Below are 26,040 nucleotides of genomic sequence, written 5' to 3'. Positions count from 1 at the left end.
TCATTTTCTTTTAATCATATCACAATCATAAAATAAAACTAATAAAAGTCAATACTTTTCACGACTGTTAGTAAGGCTTTTTTATATTCACTTCCACTCCTTTCAGGAAGTTTTCAGGACCCTCATTATCATCAGAGGCAGGTTTACTATGACAGGTAATGCCTGTATACACAGTGGATCCACCAATCACAACAGGCCATCGTCACATCTTCCCTGCTTGCCCTCCCTTCACAATGCTGATTAACTGCTTTAAAGGGAACCTGTCAGCAGAAATGTCCCCTAAAACCTAACAGATTCCCCCTCTGCAGCTCCTGGGCTGCATTCTATAAAGGTCCCTGTTATGATTGTGCCCACTTTCTGACCGAAAAAAAGTGTTTATAAAGTTGTACCTTTTTGGCTTCTGATTCTGTAAATCCGTCACGGGGGCGGGCTGCCTGATGGCCGTTATTCTGCCCCCTGGTCCTGTATGCCGCCCCCATCGCTGATTTCAATACTTCTGGACGCCGCCCACTGCTCCAGCCATCCCCGCGCATGCCCAGTGCCCATCTCTCGTGGATGAGCACTGTGCCCAGCGTCACCGCTGGTGACGTGCACGCAGGGTTAAGATTATGGGCGGTGCTGTGATGTTTATTCCTAAGCAACCGCCCATAATCGCGGGACCCCGCTTTCCCCCTCGGCCTGCTTCGTTCTGCGCAAGCGCGCTGCTGCTGACCCCCACGTCACCTCCTTCCCATCTTGCCCCGAGGGCAGATGGGAAGAGCGCGGAAGCAGGAAGCACGAAGCAGGCCGAGGGGGAATGCGCGGTCCCGCGATTATGGGCGGTTGCTTGGTAATAAACATCACAGCACCGCCCATAATCTTAACCCTGCGTGCACGTCACCAGCGGTGACGCTGGGCACAGTGCTCATCCACGAGAGATGGGCACTGGGCATGCGCGGGGATGGCTGGAGCAGTGGGCGGCGTCCAGAAGTATTGAAATCAGCGATGGGGGCGGCATACAGGACCAGGGGGCAGAATAACGGCCATCAGGCAGCCCGCCCCCGTGACAGATTTACAGAATCAGAAGCCAAAAAGGTACAACTTTATAAACACTTTTTTTCGGTCAGAAAGTGGGCACAATCATAACAGGGACCTTTATAGAATGCAGCCCAGGAGCTGCAGAGGGGGAATCTGTTAGGTTTTAGGGGACATTTCTGCTGACAGGTTCCCTTTAATAATTTATATATTTTTTTTTAAATTGCGTCCGAGTCTATTCATTGTGGCTAATGTGCGGTTTTCTGAAATGGGAAGTAAAAGAGTGAAAAAGCCCCAGTGGCCAGAGTGAGAATTGTAACATTATTATTTTTTTAATAAAGATTGTGATATGGGGGAGCGGGGGGACATCTGGGACAAAAAAAACAAAACAAAACAGTAAAATCATTTCTCTGGATGGCTTTCCCTGATGTGTACAAAACAAACCCACCAGAAGATTAAAAAAACGAAATCATGTGATAAGAATACCGGGGGTGACAAATTCCATTGGAGAATTTTAAGAAGATCTTGGTGGATTTATGTTTATTGGTGTCTATGGTCAGGAGAAAACATAATCAAGAGCGGCGCGCTCCCCCCCGAATCCACAATGTGCTCCTCAAACCAGAAAATGGTACATGCCCCATGTGAGAAAACATAAAATACTCAGTCCTTCCGATACAAGTCCATGTGTTCTTCCCTTACAACAAAGGTCAGGATTCATACAAACGTCAAAGTATATATATATATAAAAAAAAAAAAATAAAAAACATAAATCCGGATTTATTTGGGGGGATCGGTGTTGATTCCATATTTCTCCTTCAGCAGCTTGAGCTGTTCCTCTTTCTTCTTTGTGTCCATCTTCTGAAACGCCTGAAAAAGAAGAAAGTAGAATTAAAACATTGCTACTAATAAAGACAACTTGTATCATCATCAGGAATGATGACATCCTATATACAGTGGGTACAGAAAGTATTCAGACCCCTTTAAATTTTTCACTGTTTCATTGCATTGGTAAATTTTAAAAAGTTCATTTTTTTTTCTCATTAATGTGCACTCTGCACCCCATCATGATAGAAAAAAACAAATGTAGAAATTTTTGAAAATGTATTACACAAGAAAAACTGAAATATCCCATAGTCATAAGTATTCAGCCCCTTTGCTCAGTATTGAGTATACGCTCCCTTTTGAGCTAGTACAGCCATGAGTCTTCTTGGGAATGATGGAACAAGTTTTTCACCCCGGGATTTGGGGATCCTCGGCCATTCTTCCTTGCAGATCCTCTCCAGTTCCGTCAGGTCGGATGGTGAACGTTGGTGGACGCCATTTTCAGGCCTCTCCAGAGATGCTCAAATGGGTTTAGGTCACGGCTCTGGCTGGGCCGGTCAAGAATGATCACAGAGTTGTTCTGAAGCCACTCCTTTGTTATTTTAGCTGTGTGCTTAGGGTCATTGTCTTGTTGGAAGGTGAACGTTCAGCCAAGTCTGAGGTCCATAGCACTCTGGAGGTTTTCTTCCAGGATCTCTGTACTTGGCCGCATTCATCTTTCCTTCAATTGCAACCAGTCGCCCTGTCCCTGCAGCTGAAAAACATCCCCATAGCATGATGCTGCCACCATGTTTCACTGTTGGGATTGTGTTGGGCAGGTGATGAGCAGGGCCTGGTTTTCCGCACACATACCACTTAGAATTATCACCAAAAAGTTCTATCTTCGTCTCATCAGACCAGAGAATTTTATTTCTCATAGTCTGGGAGTCCCTCGTGTTTTTTTGCAAACTCTAGCAGGCTTTCATGTGTCTTGCACTGAGGAGAAGCTTCCAACGGGCCACTTAGCCATTAAGGCCCGACTGGTGGAGGCTTCCCTGATAGTTGTCATTGTGGAACTTTCTCCCATCTCCCTACTGCATCTCTGGAGATCAGCCACAGTGATCTTGGGGTGGTTCTTTACCTCTCTCACCAAGACTCTTCTCCCATGATTGCTCAGTTTGGATGGACGGCTAGGTCTAGGAAGAGTTCGGGTGGTCTCAAACTTCTTCCATTCAAGGATTACGGAGGCCAGTGTGCTCTTAGGAACCTTGAGTACTGCAGAAACTATTTTGTAACCTTGGCCAGATCTGTGCCTTGCCACAATTCTGTCTCTGAGCTCCTTGGGTAGGTCCTTTGACCTCATGATTCTCATATGGTCTGAAATGCACGGTGAGCTGTGAGGTCTTATGGTGTGCGCCTTTCCAAATCAAGTCCTATCAGTGTAATTAAAGAGAACCAATCACCAGGATTTTTCTATATAAGCTAAAGCCAGGGCTATACTAGCACTATCAGGCTGATTCTATACATACCTGTAGTGGTCAGCTCGGATGTTTAGGTTTTGAAATCCAAAAAAGTGAAGTTGATAAAATTAACTGCTTATTGAGTGGCAGCAGCAAAATAGCAAATAATATCTGGGGGGTATTCAGAGGGACAGGGGGAGGGACAGGGGGAGGGACAGGGGGATAAAGAGATCTTTCTATATCTCTCTCTATAGATAGAGATATATATGCATCTACAAAATCTTCTCTGCCCATGTATGGATATTAGCCTTGCTCCCCTCCTCTTCCTCACTGCCCTGTTTGTGGCTGTAAAATAACTGCCTGCAGCATGAACCTCTTCCCTATGCATTGAGACACAAGTCTGCTAAGGTCTTCCTATTTCTACTGACCACCAATCACAGATGGAACTGATCAGCATAAGATGAACCCATGGGTTCCCTGCAGGATTTCTGCAAGACTGACTGGTAGGCCATGTTGAACCATTTTCGCAATACATTTTATTACAGTTTTCCAAAAATGCAATGATTTTACTGTGTTTTTGGTGGTGGGGGGGGCATGGGTTGAATCCAGCCATAGGGTACTGTTCACATGTAGATTTTGTTCATGCATAAAAAGCAAGCTATTGCAGGAAAGCCACATCTGAAATGATATGTATTCTCTAATGTTTAAGTGTTAAGCCATTTTGATCTCATTGGGAAAAAAAAAAATGTGCGAAACATTTTAGAATTTTGCTGTTATTGTAAAATGTTGGGTTGCTTTTCAGCACCAAAAAGAAAAAGAAGAGGCAGCAAGAAAGCCAAGTGTACCAAGTGTGAACAAGCCGGCAGCATTTACTGCCTAGTGCAGCACATGGATGAATACCAGAAAAATAAAGAATATATAGAGAGTATAATAAATTTATATATAATATTAATTATTAATATAATATAATTTGCTAGATTTGGTCCTGTCAAATAGACCGAATACAATTTCAGATCTACAGGTCCGGGAGCACTTGGGCACCAGCGATCATAATATGGTAAGCTTCAACATAATATTCAATAGAACATTTCAAAGGGGGAATGCTAAAACCTGGAATTTTAGGAAAGCTGATTTCAACAAATTAAGGGAAGAGCTTAAATGTGTAGCTTGGGACAAAGTCATAATAACTGGGGATACCGAACATAAATGGGGAAAGTTTAAGGATATATTGCTAGAATCCTGTAATAAACTTATACCCTCTGGTAATAAAACGTCCCGGAATAAAAAGAAACCACTATGGATAAATAAGACTGTACAAAGTATAATAAAACAAAAACAAAGGGCATTTAAAATCTTAAAGGCTGAGAATACAGAAATAGCATTGCAGGAGTATAAAGATATCAATAGGCAATGCAAAAAAGAAATCAAACAAGCAAAACTAGCTACTGAAACAAGAATCGCCAATGACATTAAAATAAATCCCAAAATCTTTTATAAATACATTAATGCCAAAAGGAAAACAAAGGATAGTATTGGCCCCTTAAAATATAATAACAAGTTAGTTATAGAGGACAAACAAAAGACTGAGATATTAAATAGGCATTTCTCATCTGCGTTCACCAAAGAACTGACTGTACCAGGCATTATTCAACAATTGAAAAATCAAAGTTCACCACCCGATATAATTAATTTAACACAAGAAGAAGTACGCCTACGTCTGAGAAAATTAAACATTGACAAATCCCCGGGGCCAGATGGCATTCATCAACGATTATTGAGGGAATTGAGCCCCGTAATTGACAGACCGCTGTATCTCATCTTTTTAGACTCGCTTGTAACAGGGTTCGTGCCTCAGGATTGGAGGATTGCTGATGTGGTTCCGATATTTAAGAAAGGTAAGAGGGTAGATCCAGGCAACTACCGTCCAGTAAGCCTGACATCAGTAGTATGCAAAGTTTTTGAGGGCATTTTAAGGGATGACATGCAAAAATATGTTGCAGAAAATAATATAATAACTGACAGACAGCATGGATTCATTAAAGATAAGTCGTGTCTAACCAACCTGTTGGGGTTCTATGAGGGGGTAAGTGCAAACCTGGATATTGGTAATGCAGCTGATGTGATTTATTTGGACTTTGCAAAGGCATTTGATACTGTACCACATAATAGCCTTATACTAAAGCTCCAGAAGCAAGGACTAGGGGACACAATATGCAACTGGGTAAGGAATTGGCTAAAAGATAGGAAACAAAGAGTAGTCATAAATGGTACATTCTCTAAATGGGCTATAGTCAGCAGTGGGGACCGCAGGGATCTGTGCTAGGACCGATTCTTTTTAATCTCTTTATTAATGACCTTGTGGATGGGATTGATAGTACAGTGTCAGTCTTTGCTGATAGCACCAAACTATGCAGGATATTAAAAACTGACCTGGATAGTACAATATTACAAAAAGATCTGGATAAGATGTCAGAATGGGCAGATACTTGGCAAATGAGATTTAATGTTGATAAATGTAAAGTAATGCACCTAGGACGGAGTAATCCTATAGCTGCATATACATTAAATGGAAGTAAACTCGGGACTACAGAACAGGAGAAAGACTTGTGTATTCTCATTACAAATAAGCTGAGCAGCAGCACTCAATGTCAGGCAGCAGCTGCAAAAGCAAACAAGATTTTAGGGTGTATAAAAAGAGATTAGATCCCGTGATCCCAACGTATTGTTACCCCTCTATAAATCACTTGTAAGGCCACATCTGGAATACAGGATCCAGTTTTGGGCTCCACATTTTAAAAAGGACATTCAGAAGTTAGAGTCAGTTCAAAGGCGGGCAACTAGACTATTACAAGGAATGGAGGCCGCCCATATGATGACAGGTTGAAAAAGTTAGATATGTTTAGCTTAGAAAAAAGACGTCTCAGAGGAGATCTCATTTATATGTATAAATACATGTGTGGTCAATATAAAGGACTGGCACATGACTTATTTCTTCCAAAGACAATACTAAGGACCAGGGGGCATTCACTGCGAGTGGAAGAAAAGCGATTCCGGCAGCTAAATAGGAAAGGGTTCTTTACAGTTAGAGCAGTCAGACTGTGGAATGCACTACCACAAGAGGTAGTAATGGCAGATACTATAACAGCTTTTAAAAAAGGGCTGGATGATTTCCTCAGTACACACAACATTGTTGGTTATAAATGACTTGGTGACCAGGTGTAGAACTGGTGGAGGAAGGGTGAACTAGATGGACCTAGGTCTTTTTTCAACCTTAGTAACTATGTAATATAATAGATGTCTAATAGTAGACAAGGGTCAGAAGACAGCAATAATAATAGATGTGGCAGTGCCTAATGACAGTAACATCAGAAAGAAGGAATATGAGAAGCTGGAGAAATACCATGGCCTTAAAGAACAACTGGAGAAGATGTGGAAGGTGAAGGTAACAGTAATTCCAGTGGTAATAGGAGCACTTGGAGCAGTGACCCCTAAGTTGGAAAAATGGCTGCAACAGATTCCAGGAGCAACATCTGAGCTCTCTGTCCAGAAAAGCGCAGCGCTGGGAACAACTAAGATCCTGCGCAGAACCCTCAAACTCCCAGGCCTCTGGTAGAGGACCCGAGAATGAGGAAGGACAAATAACCACCCACAGGGGGTGAGAAGGTAATATATATATATATATATATATATATATATATATAAATAAAAGTGTAGGTGATCTCTTGTCAAAATTATGGCTCTACTTTTACATAAAGAGGGCACTGGGAGCTGCTAAGGTGACTGACAGGTGGCAGCGGTGTCTGACAGGTGGCAGCGGTGTCTGACGGGTGGCAGCGGTGACTGACGGGTGGCAGCGGTGACTGACGGGTGGCAGCGGTGACTGACGGGTGGCAGCGGTGACTGACGGGTGGCAGCGGTGACTGACGGGTGGCAGCGGTGACTGACGGGTGGCAGCGGTGACTGACGGGTGGCAGCGGTGACTGACGGGTGGCAGCGGTGACTGACGGGTGGCAGCGGTGACTGACGGGTGGCAGCGGTGACTGACAGGTGGCAGCGGTGACTGACAGGTGGCAGCGGTGACTGACAGGTGGCAGCGGTGACTGACAGGTGGCAGCGGTGACTGACAGGTGGCACCTTTTAAACAGCAGTCAGTCTAGCAATCAGATGATCATTGTGGCTCTGGCATCTCTAATCCCTAGCAATTGGTATGCCGTGCCTGGATTACAAACTAACACACGGAAAAGGGAAAAGTCACGTGCAGTATAATGACACAGGTTTTGAGACACAACACGCTTAAAGGGGTTGTCCATAATTAGTAAAATAAGGCTGCTTTGTCAAGAAACAGCGCCATCCCTGACTATAGGTGGTGCGTGGTATTGCAGCTTAGCTACAGTCACTGCCAGTTAGAACCCACAGACAGCGGTGGTTTCTTTCTTGAGAAAAGCAGATTATTTTTTGTCTACTTTTGGACAATCCCTTTAATAATTGCCTCCTCTCAGTCTTTTTTCTTTGCGAGTCTATATTAGTGCTTGTGAGACCTCTGGCTGTGGATTGCGGACCCCCAGCCCCCCATCCCGTATAACACGACTCACCCTGTTTGCATTGTAGTACAGGACCACCAGGTATCGGTTACACACGTTGAAGCCGGAGAGATGATCGCAGGCGTTCTTGGCGTCAAAGATGTCTTCATACACGACGTACGCCGTGCCCCTGGTCTCCGGTGTGTTCCCGCTGCAAGAGACGGAGGAATCAGTCAGGTGAGAGGTAATGAGCGTCTCTGGGGGGGGGTCAGAGACAGAAAACTTGGGGTAAAAATGGAAGCTCCCTTTACACAATGCCTTCCTGATAAAGGGTTAGGGCTGAACAGCGACATAAAAGATGGCAGCGTGCGGTCATCACCGATAATGTGACGAGTGAGAACAATCTAACACCGGAAACAGTCAGCAAGTTTGTCAATAATAACGGACCTAACAGTTTAACCAAGCTCCCGAAATGCAAAGGAAAAATGGCGGTGTCGCTCCTCTGCACTCAGTATAGTGACCAGCAGGGGGCATCACATGGCCACTATATTATATTTAGGCATCACAATACGGCCTCTCCGGGTATTAATGCTGGTGGAGGACAGAGTACTAACTGCGGAGAAGCGGCGCCCGTCCTGGAGACGAGTAGACATTATTTCTTCTCATTTCCTATATCCCCCTGGGCTAATTCAGAGGACACCCCCTTTAAGTTGTATTAGTTCCCCAAAGCTTTTTTAAAACCTACAAAGTGTTCCATTTTCCCTAAAGGGGCGCCCCGGTACCTACAATGCCGGAGACTGACACCGCGGTGAACACCTCGCTTCCATGATGTCACTGTCAGGTCTCTCACATTTCATGTTCAGTTCTGATTAGTCTCAATATCATTTGCACAAGAGGAAAAAAAATGTAAAAAAAATCCCATTGTTTAATGCAGTTTCTTGGAATTGTTATTACAGCTAATAACACGGCGTCTGTCAGCGAGCGGCCGAGTAATGGAGGACTCTGCGGACGGAGCTTCCGGTAATGTCACTGAGGAGGGGCCGAGACACCGCCGCTATGTCACTGCCAGTAATGGGAAAGCAATTACTATCATCTCCATCACCACGGAGGAGAGAAAAATCACATCTGATGCCGCGGGATCATGCACAGAACAGCTCCGTCTCTGCTACCGGATCACACAAGTCTGTCACTTTACTGGCCACAAAAGATGTTTAAGATTAGAAAAACATGGCTGCTTTCTTCCAAGAACAGCGCCACTCCTGTCTACAGGCTGTGTGCGGTACTGCAGCTCAGGTCCATTACTACCAGACAAAACCTGCAGCGAGGGGACCCTGTGGTGGAAGAAGGCAGACGTGAGACAAGAGTCTGCAAAATGAGATCCTCACAAGCCAGGGTACTGCCACGTCAGGAGGAACAGAAAAACTTTGACATTTTGAAGGGGGCAAAACTTTGGAGACCATTAAATACTTCTAAGTAATTTCTTGCAGTGGGGCCGAGGCATTCTGCTGCTGACAGAGGGCACTGCCATTAGGGAATCCGGCTGCCGTGATGGCGGTGCCTGGTCCATACAATGTTAGGTAGGTGCTATGTGTCACATACATGTGATACCAGGGCAGTTTGCCCCATCACGCTGACTCCACCGGGTCCGCCTTCTTCCCATAGTGCGGCCTAGCCCCATCTCTTCCTGGGTAAGTGACGCACACACAGCGGCCGTCCACATGGTGTAACGGCAAACAGTTTATCAGAGCAGCCGCCTACTTCTATGTCTCCATGGTCCAGATCTGATGCTTATGTGCCCATTGGAGATGTTTTTGGAGGTGGACAGGGGTCAGCATTAGCACTGACTGGTCTGCAGCTGCTCAACGAGCGGTGGTGCTCTGCGGTTTCAGCCATCTTTCCATTGTAACTTGCAATATCTATATTTGTGGTATCAGAGCCTTCCCTGCACATTAGCATCAATGTACCTGGGTTATCCGCTATGCAGTCCCCAGCCGCCCGCTATCCAGTCCCCAGCCGCCCGCTATCCAGTCCCCAGCCGCCCGCTATCTAGTCCCCTCCTATCCAGTCCCCCAGCCGCCCGCTATCCAGTCCCCAGCCGCCCGTAATATCCTGTGCCCAGCCGCCCGTAATATCCTGTGCCCAGCCGCCCGTAATATCCTGTGCCCAGCCGCCCGTAATATCCTGTGCCCAGCCGCCCGTAATATCCTGTGCCCAGCCGCCCGTAATATCCTGTGCCCAGCCGCCCGTAATATCCAGTCCCCAGCCGCCGTAATATCCAGTCCCCCAGCCGCCCGTAATATCCAGTCCCCCAGCCGCCCGTAATATCCAGTCCCCCAGCCGCCCGTAATATCCAGTCCCCCAGCCGCTCGTAATATCCAGTCCCCCAGCCGCTCGTAATATCCATTCCCCCGCCGCCCGTAATATTCAGTCCCCAGCCGCCCGTAATATCCAGTCCCCAGCCGCCCGTAATATCCAGTCCCCAGCCGCCCGCTATCTAGTCCCCCCTATCCAGTCCCCCCCTATCCAGTCCCCCAGCCGCTCGCAATATCAAGTCTCCAGCCGCCCGTAACATCCAGTCCCCAGCCGCCGTAATATCCAGTCCCCAGCCGCCCGTAACATCCAGTCCCCAGCCGCCCGTAATATCCAGTCCCCAGCCGCCCGTAATATCCAGTCCCCAGCCGCCCGTAATATCCAGTCCCCAGCCGCCCGTAATAGCCAGTCCCCCAGCCGCCCGTAATAGCCAGTCCCCCAGCCGCCCGTAATATCCAGTCCCCAGCCGCCCGTAACATCCAGTCCCCAGCCGCCCGTAATATCCAGTCCCCAGCCGCCCGTAATATCCAGTCCCCAGCCGCCCGTAATATCCAGTCCCCAGCCGCCCGTAATAGCCAGTCCCCCAGCCGCCCGTAATAGCCAGTCCCCCAGCCGCCCGTAATATCCAGTCCCCCAGCCGCCCGTAATATCCAGTCCCCCAGCCGCCCGTAATATCCAGTCCCCCAGCCGCCCGTAATATCCAGTCCCCCAGCCGCCCGTAATATCCAGTCCCCCAGCCGCCCGTAATATCCAGTCCCCCAGCCGCCCGTAATATCCAGTCCCCCAGCCGCCCGTAATATCCAGTCCCCCAGCCGCCCGTAATATCCAGTCCCCCAGCCGCCCGTAATATCCAGTCCCCCAGCCGCTCGTAATATCCAGTCCCCCAGCCGCCCGTAATATCCAGTCCCCCAGCCGCCCGTAATATCCAGTCCCCCAGCCGCCCGTAATATCCAGTCCCCCGCCGCCCGTAATATCCAGTCCCCAGCTGTCCACTGTCCAATCACCAGTTGTCCACTATCCAGTCCCAAGTTGTCCTTCCTTTGAGCACACACACATACATATATATATATATATATATATATATATATATATATATATATATATATATATATATATATATATATATATATATATATATATATATATATATATATATATATATACACAGACACACACACACACAAGATATATATGTAATCTACTGTATATTACATAGTGTATTACATATTTACAATTTATTAGTTTGTGTTCTAAAGTTGTATCCAATAAATATATTTTATGTTCTATCCAAATATCTTGATTATTGTATCATAAAAATTATGAAATGTCTAATGTTCACATACACATGTTCATGTATTACAATACATTTTTCACCTTTCTATAAGCAATATATGTAGGAGTCGGTGCAAGAGAAATTGAGGAGTCTGAGTCGAAGGTTTGGTTTACCGACTCCACAGCCCTGCTAGCCATCGCAAATTAGACCATGTCAGTTGCTGCAATGTCCCGCCTGACGGACGCCATCACTCCACTGATTCTCTATGGGACTGCTGCAGAAAGCAGAGTAGAGCACTCGCCTTTCTTTTTCCAACACTCCCATTGAAAATCAACAAAGTGGTGGCGGACATGAGTTTCAGATGCCCATTCTTGGCATCAGTACACTATACAGTGGACAGACCAGGCTCACACCTTATCCTTTGCATGAATGGTAATTTTTACTGTAGGGAGTAACCCTAGAAGGTATTCCTGGGGTCTCGCAGGCCTGCTAGATTACTTGTTTTCTATGGTAGATTTCTATGGTTGCGCGTTCTAGGGTTAATAATTGTATATGGAAAAGTTTTTCAACTTTTTATGACTTATTGTATCAAGGTCATCATTATTTTCAGGGTCTCTGCTTGCAGTAAATGAAAAAGAACCTTTTCTTTCCTTATATCGAGAAGTTTAATATCGCCAAGAATATAACTTCTCTAGCTGAGTTTGCTATAATGGAGTCCAGTCTAAACAAACCTCCGAGAGCTAAAATCCATCAGCAGCAGAAATCTCTGTCCTGTACAGGGTCGTGATGTTAGTGCAGGTGAATGTACCAGCCTGGAGTCCACAGTGATGTGTACACTGGATAACTCTGGAGTAAACACTCAGGAGGAGCTCAAGACTCAGAAATGTCACCCCTGACTGACAGCAGAGAGTCTGACAATGATACCGAGGAATGTCCAATATCTTACAAAGCAGCAGAAAGCTTTATGTACATAACAGTGGAAACCCCCTGTAAGGCCGGAGCCACACTGGGATCTACTGCGATCCTTGCATCACACTCGGCTCACGCTGTCCTGCCAGTTACTGCGACTGGGGTCCGATCGAACCTCACCTGCAGGGGGCGAGGGCCGGCGCTGAGGGGGGCCGAGGGCCGGCGCTGAGGGGGGCCGAGGGCCGGCGCTGAGGGGGGCCGAGGGCCGGCGCTGAGGGGGGCCGAGGGCCGGCGCTGAGGGGGGCCGAGGGCCGGCGCTGAGGGGGGCCGAGGGCCGGCGCTGAGGGGGGCCGAGGGCCGGCGCTGAGGGGGGCCGAGGGCCGGCGCTGAGGGGGGCCGAGGGCCGGCGCTGAGGGGGGCCGAGGGCCGGCGCTGAGGGGGGGCGAGGGCCGGCGCTGAGGGGGGGCGAGGGCCGGCGCTGAGGGGGGCGAGGGCCGGCGCTGAGGAGGCCAGGGCCGGCGCTGAGGAGGCCAGGAAAGGATTTCTCTCCTTCTCTCCTCCGTTGCCGGCTATTGCCATTCTCTCACTGCACTCACGGTACATCGGTGTACCGCGAGTGCAGTGCAATCTTTCTCTCGCCCCATAGACTTGAACGGGTGCGAGAGAAACTAGGATCGCATTCCACCCCAGCATGCTGCAATTGTTTTCTCGGTCCGATTAGGGCTGAGAAAATAATCGCTCATGGGTGCTGACATAGGCTAATATTGGTTCGAGTAGGTCTTTGTCGCACTTTCACGCCATGACAACCCACCTGAAAACTGAGGTGAACACTCCCGAGGAGCCGCATCAATATGAGAAAGACCTTCAACTAAGAAGAAGCTCAACTTACACTCTGATTTGCCGGATGGGGCCGTATTTCCCAAAGATGTCGTACATTTCCTCCCCGGTGATTTTATAAGGCAGGTTTCTGATATACAGGATGCGGTTCACCTCTGGGGGTAAGCGGATCTGGAAAAAAAAAAAGAGGGCAACAGTCTATCAAAAATGTATGACACGGTAACGACACATTATTGACAAAGGATCGTTCAGAGCGTGAACCAGATCTGCAGCCAGCAGCGATACAGAGACATCATCCTCTGTGGATGGCGGCTACTACTGGCCATGGACGGCATTGCTGAGTCTTTCCACATTTGTGGACATCTGACACATCACATAAAAGCATATGAGGCATAAGCGTACCCCTGGATACCGCTTCCAACGGCCACTGATCGGCTGCAGCCTTGTCATTCTGTACAAGCAGAAAAACGCTGATTTGGAGCAGAACAGATGAGTGGCACTGGTCTGTTTGGTGAATAAGTTTTTTTTTTATTCTTCTAATCCCATAAAAAAAAAAATCTGCAAAAGCAGCAGCTACACCTTTAAGGCCAAAATAGACCTGGTCCTTAAAAGGATTGTCTTATGATAAATGGGTGAAACTTTGTAGTTTGTCTCCAATTAGAAATCTACTCCATTCTCAAGGGAATTTTAATCCTGCAGCTCACTGCCTAGGTGCCTGGCCACCCGGTCATCTATCAGCACTTTGCTATAGAGCTTGTAAGCGCTGCTCTGAAGGTGGTCAGATTGCTGGGCCCCTCGAGCTCCTCCGATGCTATAGAGGCAAAGCTGTCTGTGGCTGCAGCATTGGCGAGCGTACTGCTCGGGCCGGTGATGCCGCCGTACTGCTGGTCCAAACTGCAAAGATCTTCAGAAGAGGCAATCTGGAAGCCGGGTGTCAGAACAGTGGTACGCTCCCAGAGAAAGCAGATGAGAAAACGCTTTTACAGCCAACCTGTCACTAGATTTGGTGACTATAAGCTGCGGCCACCACCAGTGAGCTCTTATATACAGCATTCTAATATGCTGTATATAAGAGCCCAGGCCGCTGTGTAGAACATAAACACTTTATAATACTCGCCTAAACCGGTCGCTGCGGTGCAGACTGGTCATGTGGATGTCTCCATTCTCCGGGACCAGTGCCTTCTCTTTTGGCCATCTTTGTCCTCCTTCTTCAGCCTGTGTGCATGATACGTCCTACCTCATCCACACTAGCCGCGTTGAGGTCCTGCGCAGGCGCACTACAATACTTTGGTCTGCCCTGCTCAGGGCAGATCAAAGTGCGCCTGCGCAGGACCTCAAATGTGGCCTGTGTGGATGACGTAGGACATATCATGCACACAGGCTGCAGAAGAAGGAGGACAAAGATGGCCAAAAGAGAAGGCTCCGCACCCGGAGTACGGAGACACCCATTCGACCAGTCTGCACCGCCCCAGTAGGTGAGTATTATAAAGTGATTTTTACATTCTACACTGCGGCCTGGGCTCTTATATACGGCATGTTAGAATGCTGTATATAAGAGTGCACTGGTGGTGGCCGCAGCTTATAGTCACCAAATCTAGTGACAGGTTCCCTTTAAATGATTATGGGCAGTTGCTATTTTTACCTATAAATGTCCCCATTTGATAATTTGTGCAGCTCTTCTGGCTTCATGAGTAATAATAAACCTGCTGCAAGGACTGAGGTCTCAGCTCAGCACCTGCCTATGGGAGCATCAGAGGAAAACTGCGGAGCCCCATAACCCTAAGTGATCTGCAGTTGGCACTGAGAGGTTTTCTGGTCAAAATGTTATCATAAAGACCTCTCCCCCTTTCCCTTCAAGACTACAGTGACAATATTGCTCCCTGTGTGATTAGTTCTCAAAAACAATAAGAATAGGAGTGGAAAAAGCCGAGAAAATCAGATTATTATGAGATCGTGGGGGAGGGGCAAATTCAAAAAAGCAGCTTGATACAGTGTATCAGTCTGGAGTCCAAAGAGGACGGAGACTAGAAACGACCTCAGCTGTGACAACGCTCAGACGTCACACAAAGGTCTGTGCCAGTAACCAGCCGGGATCTAAAAAAAGATGGAAGATAAAGATGTTACTCACACAGGAATTAAAGTTATCATCCTGGGGGGTAGGTGGAGCGGAAACAAGCTACACATCCAAATATAAATCACCAACGAGGTTCAAAACCACGATTCAAGACCCCATCAGGTAGCATCTGATGCGGAGACAGAGTAAAGGTGGCTGGAGAAGCAAGTGGTCACTGCCCTCCTCATACACAGCAAGATCTATGCTGAGGCAGGACTAAGCAGTAAGTGGAGGGGCCAAGTTCCCGAGCCAGAGGAAGGAATTGAGACTGCTGTAATAAAGAAGGGAATTTTGTTTACTTACCGTAAATTCCTTTTCTTCTAGCTCTAATTGGGAGACCCAGACAATTGGGTGTATAGGCTATGCCTCCGGAGGCCGCACAAAGTACTACACTTAAAAGTGTTAAGCCCCTCCCCTTCTGCCTATACACCCCCCGTGCTCCCACGGGCTCCTCAGTTTTGGTGCAAAAGCAAGAAGGAGGAAAAAGAATCATAAACTGGTTTAAAGTAACTTCAATCCGAAGGAATATCGGAGAACTGAAACCATTCAACATGAACAACATGTGTACACAAAAAAACAGGGGCGGGCGCTGGGTCTCCCAATTAGAGCTAGAAGAAAAGGAATTTACGGTAAGTAAACAAAATTCCCTTCTTCTTTGTCGCTCTATTGGGAGACCCAGACAATTGGGACGTCCAAAAGCAGTCCCTGGGCGGGTAAAATAATACCTCGTAAGAGAGCCGTAAAACGGCCTCTTCCTACAGGTGGGCAACCGCCGCCTGAAGGACTCGTCTACCTAGGCTGGCATCCGCCGAAGCATAGGTATGCACTTGATAGTGCTTCATGAAAGTGTGCAGGCTCGACCAGGTAGCCGCCTGACACACCTGCTGAGCCGTAGCCTGGTGCCTCAAAGCCCAGGACGCGCCCACGGCTCTGGTAGAATGGGCCTTCAGCCCTGAGGGAACCGGAAGCCCAGCCGAACGGTAAGCTTCGATAATTGGCTCCTTGATCCACAGAGCCAGGGTTGATTTGGAAGCCTGTGACCCTTTACTCTGGCCAGCGACAAGGACAAAGAGTGCATCCGAGCGGCGCAGGGGCGCCGTACGAGAAATGTAGATTCTGAGTGCTCTCACCAGATCTAACAAGTGCAAATCCTTTTCACATTGGTGAACTGGATGAGGACAAAAAGAAGGTAAGGAGATATCCTGATTGAGATGAAAGGGGGATACCACCTTAGGGAGAAATTCCGGAACCGGACGTAGAACCACCTTGTCCTGGTGAAACACCAGGAAAGGGGTTTTGCATGAAAGCGCTGCTAGCTCAGACACTCTCCGAAGTGAAGTGACTGCTACTAGAAAAACCACTTTCTGCGAAAGGCGTGAGAGAGGAATATCTCTCATTGGCTCGAATGGTGGTTTCTGAAGAACCGTCAGCACCCTGTTCAGATCCCAGGGTTCTAACGGCCGCTTGTAAGGAGGGACGATGTGACAAACCCCCTGCAGGAACGTGCGTACCTGTGGAAGTCTGGCTAGGCGCTTCTGGAAAAACACAGAGAGCGCTGAGACTTGTCCCTTAAGAGAGCCGAGCGACAAACCCTTTTCCAGTCCAGATTGAAGGAAGGACAGAAAAGTGGGCAAGGCAAAGGGCCAGGGAGAAATACCCTGAGCAGAACACCACGACAGGAAAATTTTCCACGTCCTGTGATAGATCTTGGCGGACGTTGGTTTCCTAGCTTGTCTCATAGTGGCAATGACGTCTTGAGATAACCCTGAAGACGCTAGGATCCAGGACTCAATGGCCACACAGTCAGGTTGAGGGCCGCAGAATTCAGATGGAAAAACGGCCCTTGAGATAGCAAGTCTGGTCGGTCTGGTAGTGCCCACGGTTGGCCGACCGTGAGATGCCACAGATCCGGGTACCACGACCGCCTCGGCCAGTCTGGAGCGACGAGGATGACGCGGCAGCATTCGGCCCTGATCTTGCGTAACACTCTGGGCAACAGTGCCAGCGGAGGAAACGCATAAGGGAGCTGAAACTGCGACCAATCCTGAACTAAGGCGTCTGCCGCCAGAGCTCTGGGATCTTGAGACCGTGCCATGAACATTGGTACCTTGTTGTTGTGCCGGGACGCCATGAGGTCGACGTCCGGCACCCCCAGCGGCAACAGATCTCCTGAAACACGTCCGGGTGAAGGGACCATTCCCCTGCGTCCATGCCCTGGCGACTGAGATAATCTGCTTCCCAGTTTTCCACGCCTGGGATGTGAACTGCGGATATGGTGGAGGCTGTGGCTTCCACCCACATCAAAATCCGCCGGACTTCCTGGAAGGCTTGCCGGCTGCGCGTGCCGCCTTGGTGGTTGATGTATGCCACCGCTGTGGAGTTGTCCGACTGAATTCGGATCTGCTTGCCCTTCAACCACTGCTGGAACGCTTTCAGGGCAAGATACACTGCCCGTATTTCCAGAACATTGATCTGAAGCGAGGACTCTTGCTGGGTCCACGTACCCCGAGCCCTGTGGTGGAGAAAAACCGCTCCCCACCCTGACAGACTCGCGTCCGTCGTGACTACTTCCCAGGATGGGGGTAGGAAGGATTTCCCCTTCGATAATGAAGTGGGAAGGAGCCACCACCGAAGGGAAGCTTTGGTCGCCTGAGAGAGGGAGACGGTCCTGTCGAGGGACGTCGGCTTCCTGTCCCATTTGCGTAGGATGTCCCATTGAAGGGGACGCAGGTGAAACTGCGCGAAAGGGACTGCCTCCATTGCTGCCACCATCTTCCCTAGGAAGTGCATGAGGCGCCTCAAGGGGTGTGACTGGCCTTGAAGGAGAGATTGTACCCCTTTCTGTAGTGACTGCTGCTTGATCAGCGGAAGCTTCACTATCGCTGAGAGGGTATGAAACTCCATGCCAAGATATGTCAGCGATTGGGCCGGTGTCAGATTTGACTTTGGAAAATTGATGATCCACCCGAAACCCTGGAGAGTCTCCAGGGTAGCGTCGAGGCTGCGTTGGCATGCCTCTTGAGAGGGTGCCTTGATCAGCAGATCGTCCAAATACGGAATCACCGAGTGACCCTGCGAGTGTAGGAGCGCTACTACAGTAGCCATCACCTTGGTAAAAACCCGTGGGGCTGTTGACAGGCCGAACGGCAGTGCCACAAATTGCAGGTGTTCGTTTCCTATGGCGAAGCGCAAGAAGCGCTGGTGCTCTGGAGCAATCGGTACGTGGAGATAAGCATCCTTGATATCGATCGATGCAAGGAAATCTCCTTGGGACATTGAGGCGATGACGGAGCGGAGGGATTCCATCCGGAACCGTCGGGTTTTTACGTGTTTGTTGAGCAGTTTCAGGTCCAGGACCGGGCGGAAAGACCCGTCCTTCTTTGGGACCACAAACAAGTTGGAGTAAAAACCGTGGCTCTGTTGCTGAAGAGGAACAGGGACCACCACTCCTTCCGCCTTCAGAGTGCCCAGCGCCTGCAGGAGAGCCTCGGCTCGCTCGGGAGGCGGGGATGACCTGAAGAATCGAGTCGGGGGACGAGAGGTGAACTCTATCTTGTAACCGTGAGACAGAATGTCTCTCACCCAGCGGTCTTTTATTTGTGGCAGCCAGGTGTCGCAAAAGCGGGAGAGCCTGCCACCGACCGAGGATGCTACTAGAGGAGGTCGAAAGTCATGAGGAAGTCGCTTTGTTAGCGGCGCCTCCGGTGGTCTTTTTAGGACGTGACTTAGACCGCCATGCATCAGAGTTCCTTTGTTCCTTCTGAGACCCTTTGGACGAGGAGAATTGGGACCTGCCCGCGCCCCGAAAGGACCGAAACCTCGACTGCCCTCTCCTCTGTTGGGGTATGTTCTGTTTGGGCTGGGGTAAGGATGTATCCTTTCCCTTGGATTGTTTGATGATTTCATCCAGACGCTCGCCAAACAGCCTGTCGCCAGAAATTGGCAAACTGGTTAAGCGCTTTTTTGGAAGCAGAATCTGCCTTCCATTCCCGTAGCCACAAGGCCCTGCGGAGTACCACCGAATTGGCGGCCGCAACCGCCGTACGGCTCGCAGAGTCCAGGACAGCATTAATAGCGTAAGACGCAATTGCCGAGGTCTGGGTGGTAATGGATGCCACTTGTGGCGCGGCCGCTTCAATTTGCGCCTGACCTGCTGAGATAGCTTGTAGCGCCCATACGGCTGCGAATGCTGGGGCAAAAGAAGCTCCGATAGCTTCATAGATGGATTTCAACCAGAGCTCCATCTGCCTGTCAGTGGCATCTTTGAGCGAGGCCCCATCTTCCACTGCAAGTATGGATCTAGCCGCCAGTCTGGAGATTGGAGGATCCACTTTGGGACACTGAGTCCAACCTTTAACCACGTCAGGGGGAAAAGGATAACTTGTATCCTTAAGGCGCTTAGAAAAACGCTTATCTGGACAAGCATGGTGATTCTGGACTGTCTCTCTGAAATCAGAGTGGTCTAGAAACATACTCGGTGTACGCTTGGGGAACCTGAAACGGAATTTCTCCTGCTGAGACACTGACTCCTCCGCCGGAGGAACTGAGGGAGAGATATCCAGCATTTGATTGATGGACGCAATAAGAACGTTCACTATGGCGTCCCCGTCTGGAGTATTAAGATTGAGAGCGGCCTCAGGATCAGAATCCTGATCAGCTGTCTCCGCATCATCAACCAGAGATTCCCCCCGCTGAGACCCTGAACAATATGATGTCGAGGGAAATTCTAAGCGAGCCCGCTTATTCGGTCTGGGGCTGGGGTCTAAGTCATAACCCTCAGCCTGGGATGTATGAGATACCCCGGGAGGACATTGTTGGACCAATTGAGGGGGGTCAGGGGACAATGATTCAACAGAGTCCCTTTGCTGATATACCGGCCTGGACTGCAAGGCTTCTAGTATCTTAGCCATAGTCTCAGAGAGTTTTGCAAACTCAGTCCCCGTCACCTGAACAGTGTCAACAGGTGGCTCCCCCTGGGCTCCTCTTAGCAGAGGCTCTGGCTGAACAAGTGCCACAGGGGCCGAACAGTGCACACAATGAGGGTCAGTGGAACCTGCCGGTAGTGGGGTCATACATGCGGCGCAGGCAGCATAATAAGCCTGTGTTTTGGCACCCCTGCCTTTTGTGGGCGCCATGCTATTGTTTTCCCTGTGTAACACAATAGGGTATATAGCCATAATGAACTGTGCTCATACAGTGTAGAGTATATACTATAAACAAATAATGTATCAATACACTACAGCACCATGGGGCTAGCACCAACAGGTGCTGCTTACCACCCGCTTTAAAGCGGTTATGAGGCCACCAGAGACCGTGTCTGGGTCTCCCAGGGTTTGTCCCTCTCTGCAGCGTCGGAGGAGCTGACAGGAATGGCTGCGGCGTCCTGACGAGAGGAGGGAGCCGTGGGCGTGGCCGAGAAAGTGCGGGAACTGGTGCTCACACTGTGCACAGTGAGGGGGGTGGAGAATGGAAATCATACTCCAGCCCTCAGTGCTGCTCGTTCCGTGCAGCGTCCCGCCCTTCCCCCTGCCTGTCAGGGCTGAGGGCGGGAGAAAGGGAAAACTAGGCTGCAAGCAAGCCGGGGACTCGAGTATAAGCGTGGCTGCCGTAAAAGCGCGGCACACGCCGAAGTCCCCGGCGAACTACAAGTCCCAGCCGCGCCGCAGTTTCCCATGGCAGCGGCGGTTAGCGCGGTAGCCCCTACATATAAACACACTCAGCGACGCTGAGTGTGTAATGGCACATTGAACCCGGTCAGCGCCGCGGCCCGGTGCACTAGCACACCCAGCAAAGCTGAGGTGTTGCCGTGCGCGGTCCCCACAGGGATACAGAGTACCTTCACGTAGCAGGGCCATGTCCCTGAATGATACCCGGCTCCTATCCAGCAGTCTCCACAGGAGTTGTGGATGAAGCACGGTCTCAGTGCCTGGAGACCGATAGGATCCCACTTCACCAGAGCCCTGAGGGGGATGGGGAAGGAAAGCAGCATGTGGGCTCCAGCCTCCGTACCCGCAATGGATACCTCAACCTTAACAACACCGCCGACAAGAGTGGGGTGAGAAGGGAGCATGCTGGGGGCCCTATATGGGCCCACTTTTCTTCCATCCGACATGGTCAGCAGCTGCTGCTGACCAATCTGTGGAGCTGTGCTGTGCGTGTCTGACCTCCTTCGCACAAAGCAAAAAACTGAGGAGCCCGTGGGAGCACGGGGGGTGTATAGGCAGAAGGGGAGGGGCTTAACACTTTTAAGTGTAGTACTTTGTGCGGCCTCCGGAGGCATAGCCTATACAACCCAATTGTCTGGGTCTCCCAATAGAGCGACAAAGAAACCCAATGTATTTACAGAAACCTGGAAAATAGTGATGAGCGGGCACTACCATGCTCGGTACTCGTAACTAATGATGAGCGGGCACTACCATGCTCGGGCGCTCAGTACTTGTAACTAGTGATGAACGAGCACTACCATGCTCGGATGCTCAGTACTTGTAACTAGTGATGAGCGGGCACTACCATGCTCGGGTGCTCAGTACTCGTAACTAGTGATGAGCGGGCACTACCATGCTCGGGTGCTCAGTACTCGTAACTAGTGATGAGCGGGCACTACCATGCTCGGGTGCTCTGTACTCGTAACTAGTGATGAGCGGGCACTACCATGCTCAGGAGCTCTGTACTGGTAACTAGTGATGAGCGGGCACTACCATGCTCGGGTGCTCAGTACTGGTGACTAGTGATGAGCGGGCACTACCATGCTCGGGTGCTCAGTACTGGTAACTAGTGATGAGCGGGCACTACCATGCTCGGGTGCTCAGTACTGGTAACTAGTGATGAGCGGGCACTACCATGCTCGGGTGCTCAGTACTTGTAACTAGTGATGAGCGGGCACTACCATGCTCAGGTGCTCTGTACTGGTAACTAGTGATGAGCAAGCACTACCATACTCGGGTGCTCAGTACTTGTAACTAGTGATGAGCGGGCACTACCATGCTCAGGTGCTCTGTACTGGTAACTAGTGATGAGCGGGCACTACCATGCTCGGGTGCTCAGTACTTGTAACTAGTGATGAGCGGGCACTACCATGCTCAGGTGCTCTGTACTGGTAACTAGTGATGAGCGAGCACTACCATACTCGGGTGCTCAGTACTTGTAACTAGTGATGAGCGGGCACTACCATGCTTGGATGCTCAGTACTCGTAACTAGTGATGAGCGGGCACTACCATGCTCGGGTGCTCAGTACTGGTAACTAGTGATGAGCGGGCACTACCATGCTCGGGTGCTCAGTACTGGTAACTAGTGATGAGCGGGCACTACCATGCTCAGGTGCTCAGTACTCGTAACTGGTGATGAGCGGGCACTACCATGCTCGGTACTCAAGGTTATGTTCACACTATCTTTTCTGCATTTCTAGTGCATTTTTGAGGTCACAAAGATGCACCAATATGCATGCATTTCTTTCTCTCTCCCAGCAAAGTCTGAGATTTCTATTTTGCTGTCCACACTGAGCATCTTTTTTTTGGCTGCATCTTGGCTGCATTTTTGAAGATGTAGCATGTCTATTCTTTTTGCGTTTTTGAGCCCTTCCAGTCAATAGATTTGACGTAAAAAATGCATTGGGCAAAATGCGGTAAAAATGTGGAATGCGGTTTGTGTTTTGCCATGGGAGCATTTTTTTTGGGGCCAAAAACGCTGCATCTTTGTGGTTAGAAAAAATGCAGTGTGTGAACATAAACTAAATTAGTCTTATGCCCGGATGGGTGTAACTTGAGTACCCAAGAATAATGGAATTCAATGCGAAAATCTTCAAAAAAAATGCTCACGTTTCCGACTTTCCATTATACTCGGTACTTGAGTTGCACCCATCTGAGCATCCAACTGTTAGCTAGGAGTACTGAGCCCCTGAGCATTGTAGTGCCCACTCATCACTACTAGGACTTTCTTGCTTAAATGCATGTATTTAGGGCTAACACTCATTTTGCTATTCAGTTTAATTAAAAATGTTGCACTGTTTGGCTTTTACAGAATTTTTGTTTTCCGGCAAATTCAACTTTGATGTGGTCGGTGGTTATAAATCAGCTTTGAGGAGATTAAAAATAAGTCACGTAAAAAGGAGTGACAAAATCTGCCAGTAAACCTTCCGAATGAGCTCACTGATGGATCCTCTGTTAACTCATTCTGGATGTGGCGCTAGTTGAGGCTGATGGAGGCAAGCATGCACAAGTGTTAATGAAACACAAGTGCAAATATCATCTTTGGTCAAAAATACATGTAATGAGGGCAGTGACGCATTGTTTACTCTAAAGTGACTGAACTGCTGCAGTGGAACTACAACTCCCAGCGAGCCCTGCGCCTATGTCGTGCCAATAGAGGTCAGAGCATGCTGGGAGTTGTAGTGCGTCACCAGTTGGAGGCTCATATATCCTACTCAGGTGCTTTAGAGAACCAGCCACATCCTCAACATCACATACACATTGTACAGTCACATTACAGGGTATTATCATGGCCTCCGTCCCTCCCCTCCATCAGGACTCACATTCGCGCGTTTCGCCGCTTGCATCGCCATTGTGGCCGCTGGTAAAGAGAAATTCCCGTAGACGATGAAAAAGAAGCAAGCGACGTCCACTAGTCTGAGAAACCGGAAAAGGAATCTGCGACCCGTGACGTCATCATCGCCCGCACATTGCCATCCGTCGCAAGGGGCGTGAAGTCATCTGTATGTCACGTGATCCGTGGCTGGCGGCCATTTTTAATTCGGGCAAAATATATTTATATTTATATTTTGTATGATATTACATAGGGTTTAAATGTTCAAACGTTTACTAAATCATTTCACCATTCGCTTATTAATATCTTATTGTTATAATAAGAACGATGGAAGGTTATAAGGGGATTTTACAAGAATGAAGCTCTGGTATCTTCTAGCAACTACTGTACCTGTCAACCATTTTCTGAGCTAATATTTTACACAGCTACTTTTAGTGATGTGACTGTAATGAGCCACATTAATACAAAACTAGCAGACCTAATGGCTTTATTGCCCTTAGCAACCAATCACAGAGCTGCTTTAATTTTACCTGAGCTGTTTATGAAAAGAAAGCTATGCTGTGATTGGTTGCTAGAGTATGTTGGCAGTTTTCTTGTAAAAATGATTGGCAGTTGCATAGGGAGCTGCCAGCAGCGGATCTTGATGATTTGCATTCACTGTCGCAAAACATTCCAGCCCAACATTAATGACCTCAGTGATGGCAGCCAAGGCTGTAAGTGCCGACATTTTCTTCCCCTGAGGAAGCCACCATTATAGGTGGCGATACCATGCTCAGGTGCTCGGTACTCGTAACTAGTGATGAGCGAGCACTACCATGTTCGGGTGCTCAGTACTCATAACTAGTGATGAGCGGGCACTACCATGCTCGGGTGCTCAGTACTTGTAACTAGTGATGAGCGAGCACTACCATGCTTGGGTGCTCAGTAATTGTAACTAGTGATGAGCGGGCACTACCATGCTCAGGTGCTCTGTACTGGTAACTAGTGATGAGCGGGCACTACCATGCTCGGGTGCTCAGTACTTGTAACTAGTGATGAGCGGCCACTACCATGCTCGGGTGCTCAGTACTTGTAACTAGTGATGAGCGGCCACTACCATGCTCGGGTGCTCAGTACTTGTAACTAGTGATGAGCGGGCACTACCATGCTCAGGTGCTCAGTACTCGTAACTAGTGATGAGCGAGCACTACCATGCTCAGGTGCTCAGTACTCGTAACTAGTGATGAGCGAGCACTACCATGCTCAGGTGCTCAGTACTCGTAACTAGTGATGAGCGAGCACTACCATGCTCGGGTGCTCAGTACTTGTAACTAGTGATGAGCGGGCACTACCATGCTCGGGTGCTCAGTACTTGTAACTAGTGATGAGCGGGCACTACCATGCTCAGGTACTCAGTACTTGTTACTAGTGATGAGCGGGCACTACCATGCTCGGGTGCTCAGTACTTGTAACTAGTGATGAGCGGCCACTACCATGCTCGGGTGCTCAGTACTTGTAACTAGTGATGAGCGGCCACTACCATGCTCGGGTGCTCAGTACTTGTAACTAGTGATGAGCGGGCACTACCATGCTCAGGTGCTCAGTACTCGTAACTAGTGATGAGCGAGCACTACCATGCTCAGGTGCTCAGTACTCGTAACTAGTGATGAGCGAGCACTACCATGCTCAGGTGCTCAGTACTCGTAACTAGTGATGAGCGAGCACTACCATGCTCGGGTGCTCAGTACTTGTAACTAGTGATGAGCGGGCACTACCATGCTCGGGTGCTCAGTACTTGTAACTAGTGATGAGCGGGCACTACCATGCTCAGGTACTCAGTACTTGTTACTAGTGATGAGCGGGCACTACCATGCTCGGGTGCTCGGTACTCGTAACTAGTGATGAGCGGGCACTACCATGCTCGGGTGCTCGGTACTCGTAACTAGTGATGAGCGGGCACTACCATGCTCGGGTGCTCAGTACTCGTAACTAGTGATGAGCGGGCACTACCATGCTCGGGTGCTCGGTACTGGTAACTAGTGATGAGCGGGCACTACCATGCTCGGGTGCTCAGTACTCGTACCTAGTGATGAGCGGGCACTACCATGCTCGGTACTCGTAACTAGTGATGAGTGAGCACTACCATGCTCAGGTGCACAGTACTGGTAACTAGTGATGAGCAGGCACTACCATGCTCAGGTGCTCGGTACTCGTAACTAGTGATGAGTGAGCACTACCATGCTCAGGTGCTCGGTACTCGTAACTAGTGATGAGCGAGCACTACC

The 26,040-nt window shown here is 49.1% G+C and overlaps 1 protein-coding gene across 1 annotated transcript; it reads right to left on the bottom strand.

Annotated features, from left to right (window-relative positions):
* Positions 1–1,537: 1,537 nt before the first annotated feature.
* SF3B6 (splicing factor 3b subunit 6) lies at positions 1,538–23,889 on the bottom strand. The gene is made up of 4 exons (XM_075338798.1): positions 23,766–23,889; positions 13,177–13,295; positions 7,868–8,006; positions 1,538–1,881 (listed from the first exon to the last, which is right to left on the bottom strand). The coding sequence occupies exons 1-4, from the start codon at positions 23,793–23,795 to the stop codon at positions 1,792–1,794; spliced, it is 378 nt and encodes a 125-aa protein (XP_075194913.1). The 5' UTR covers positions 23,796–23,889; the 3' UTR covers positions 1,538–1,791.
* Between the last annotated feature and the right edge of the window lie 2,151 nt (positions 23,890–26,040).

This window comes from Anomaloglossus baeobatrachus, chromosome 3, assembly GCF_048569485.1.
Source record: "Anomaloglossus baeobatrachus isolate aAnoBae1 chromosome 3, aAnoBae1.hap1, whole genome shotgun sequence".
In the NCBI taxonomy this organism is placed as follows: domain Eukaryota; kingdom Metazoa; phylum Chordata; class Amphibia; order Anura; family Aromobatidae; genus Anomaloglossus; species Anomaloglossus baeobatrachus.
Note: the sequence above shows the minus strand (reverse complement) of the source record. Positions and strands in the feature narration are given on the sequence as shown.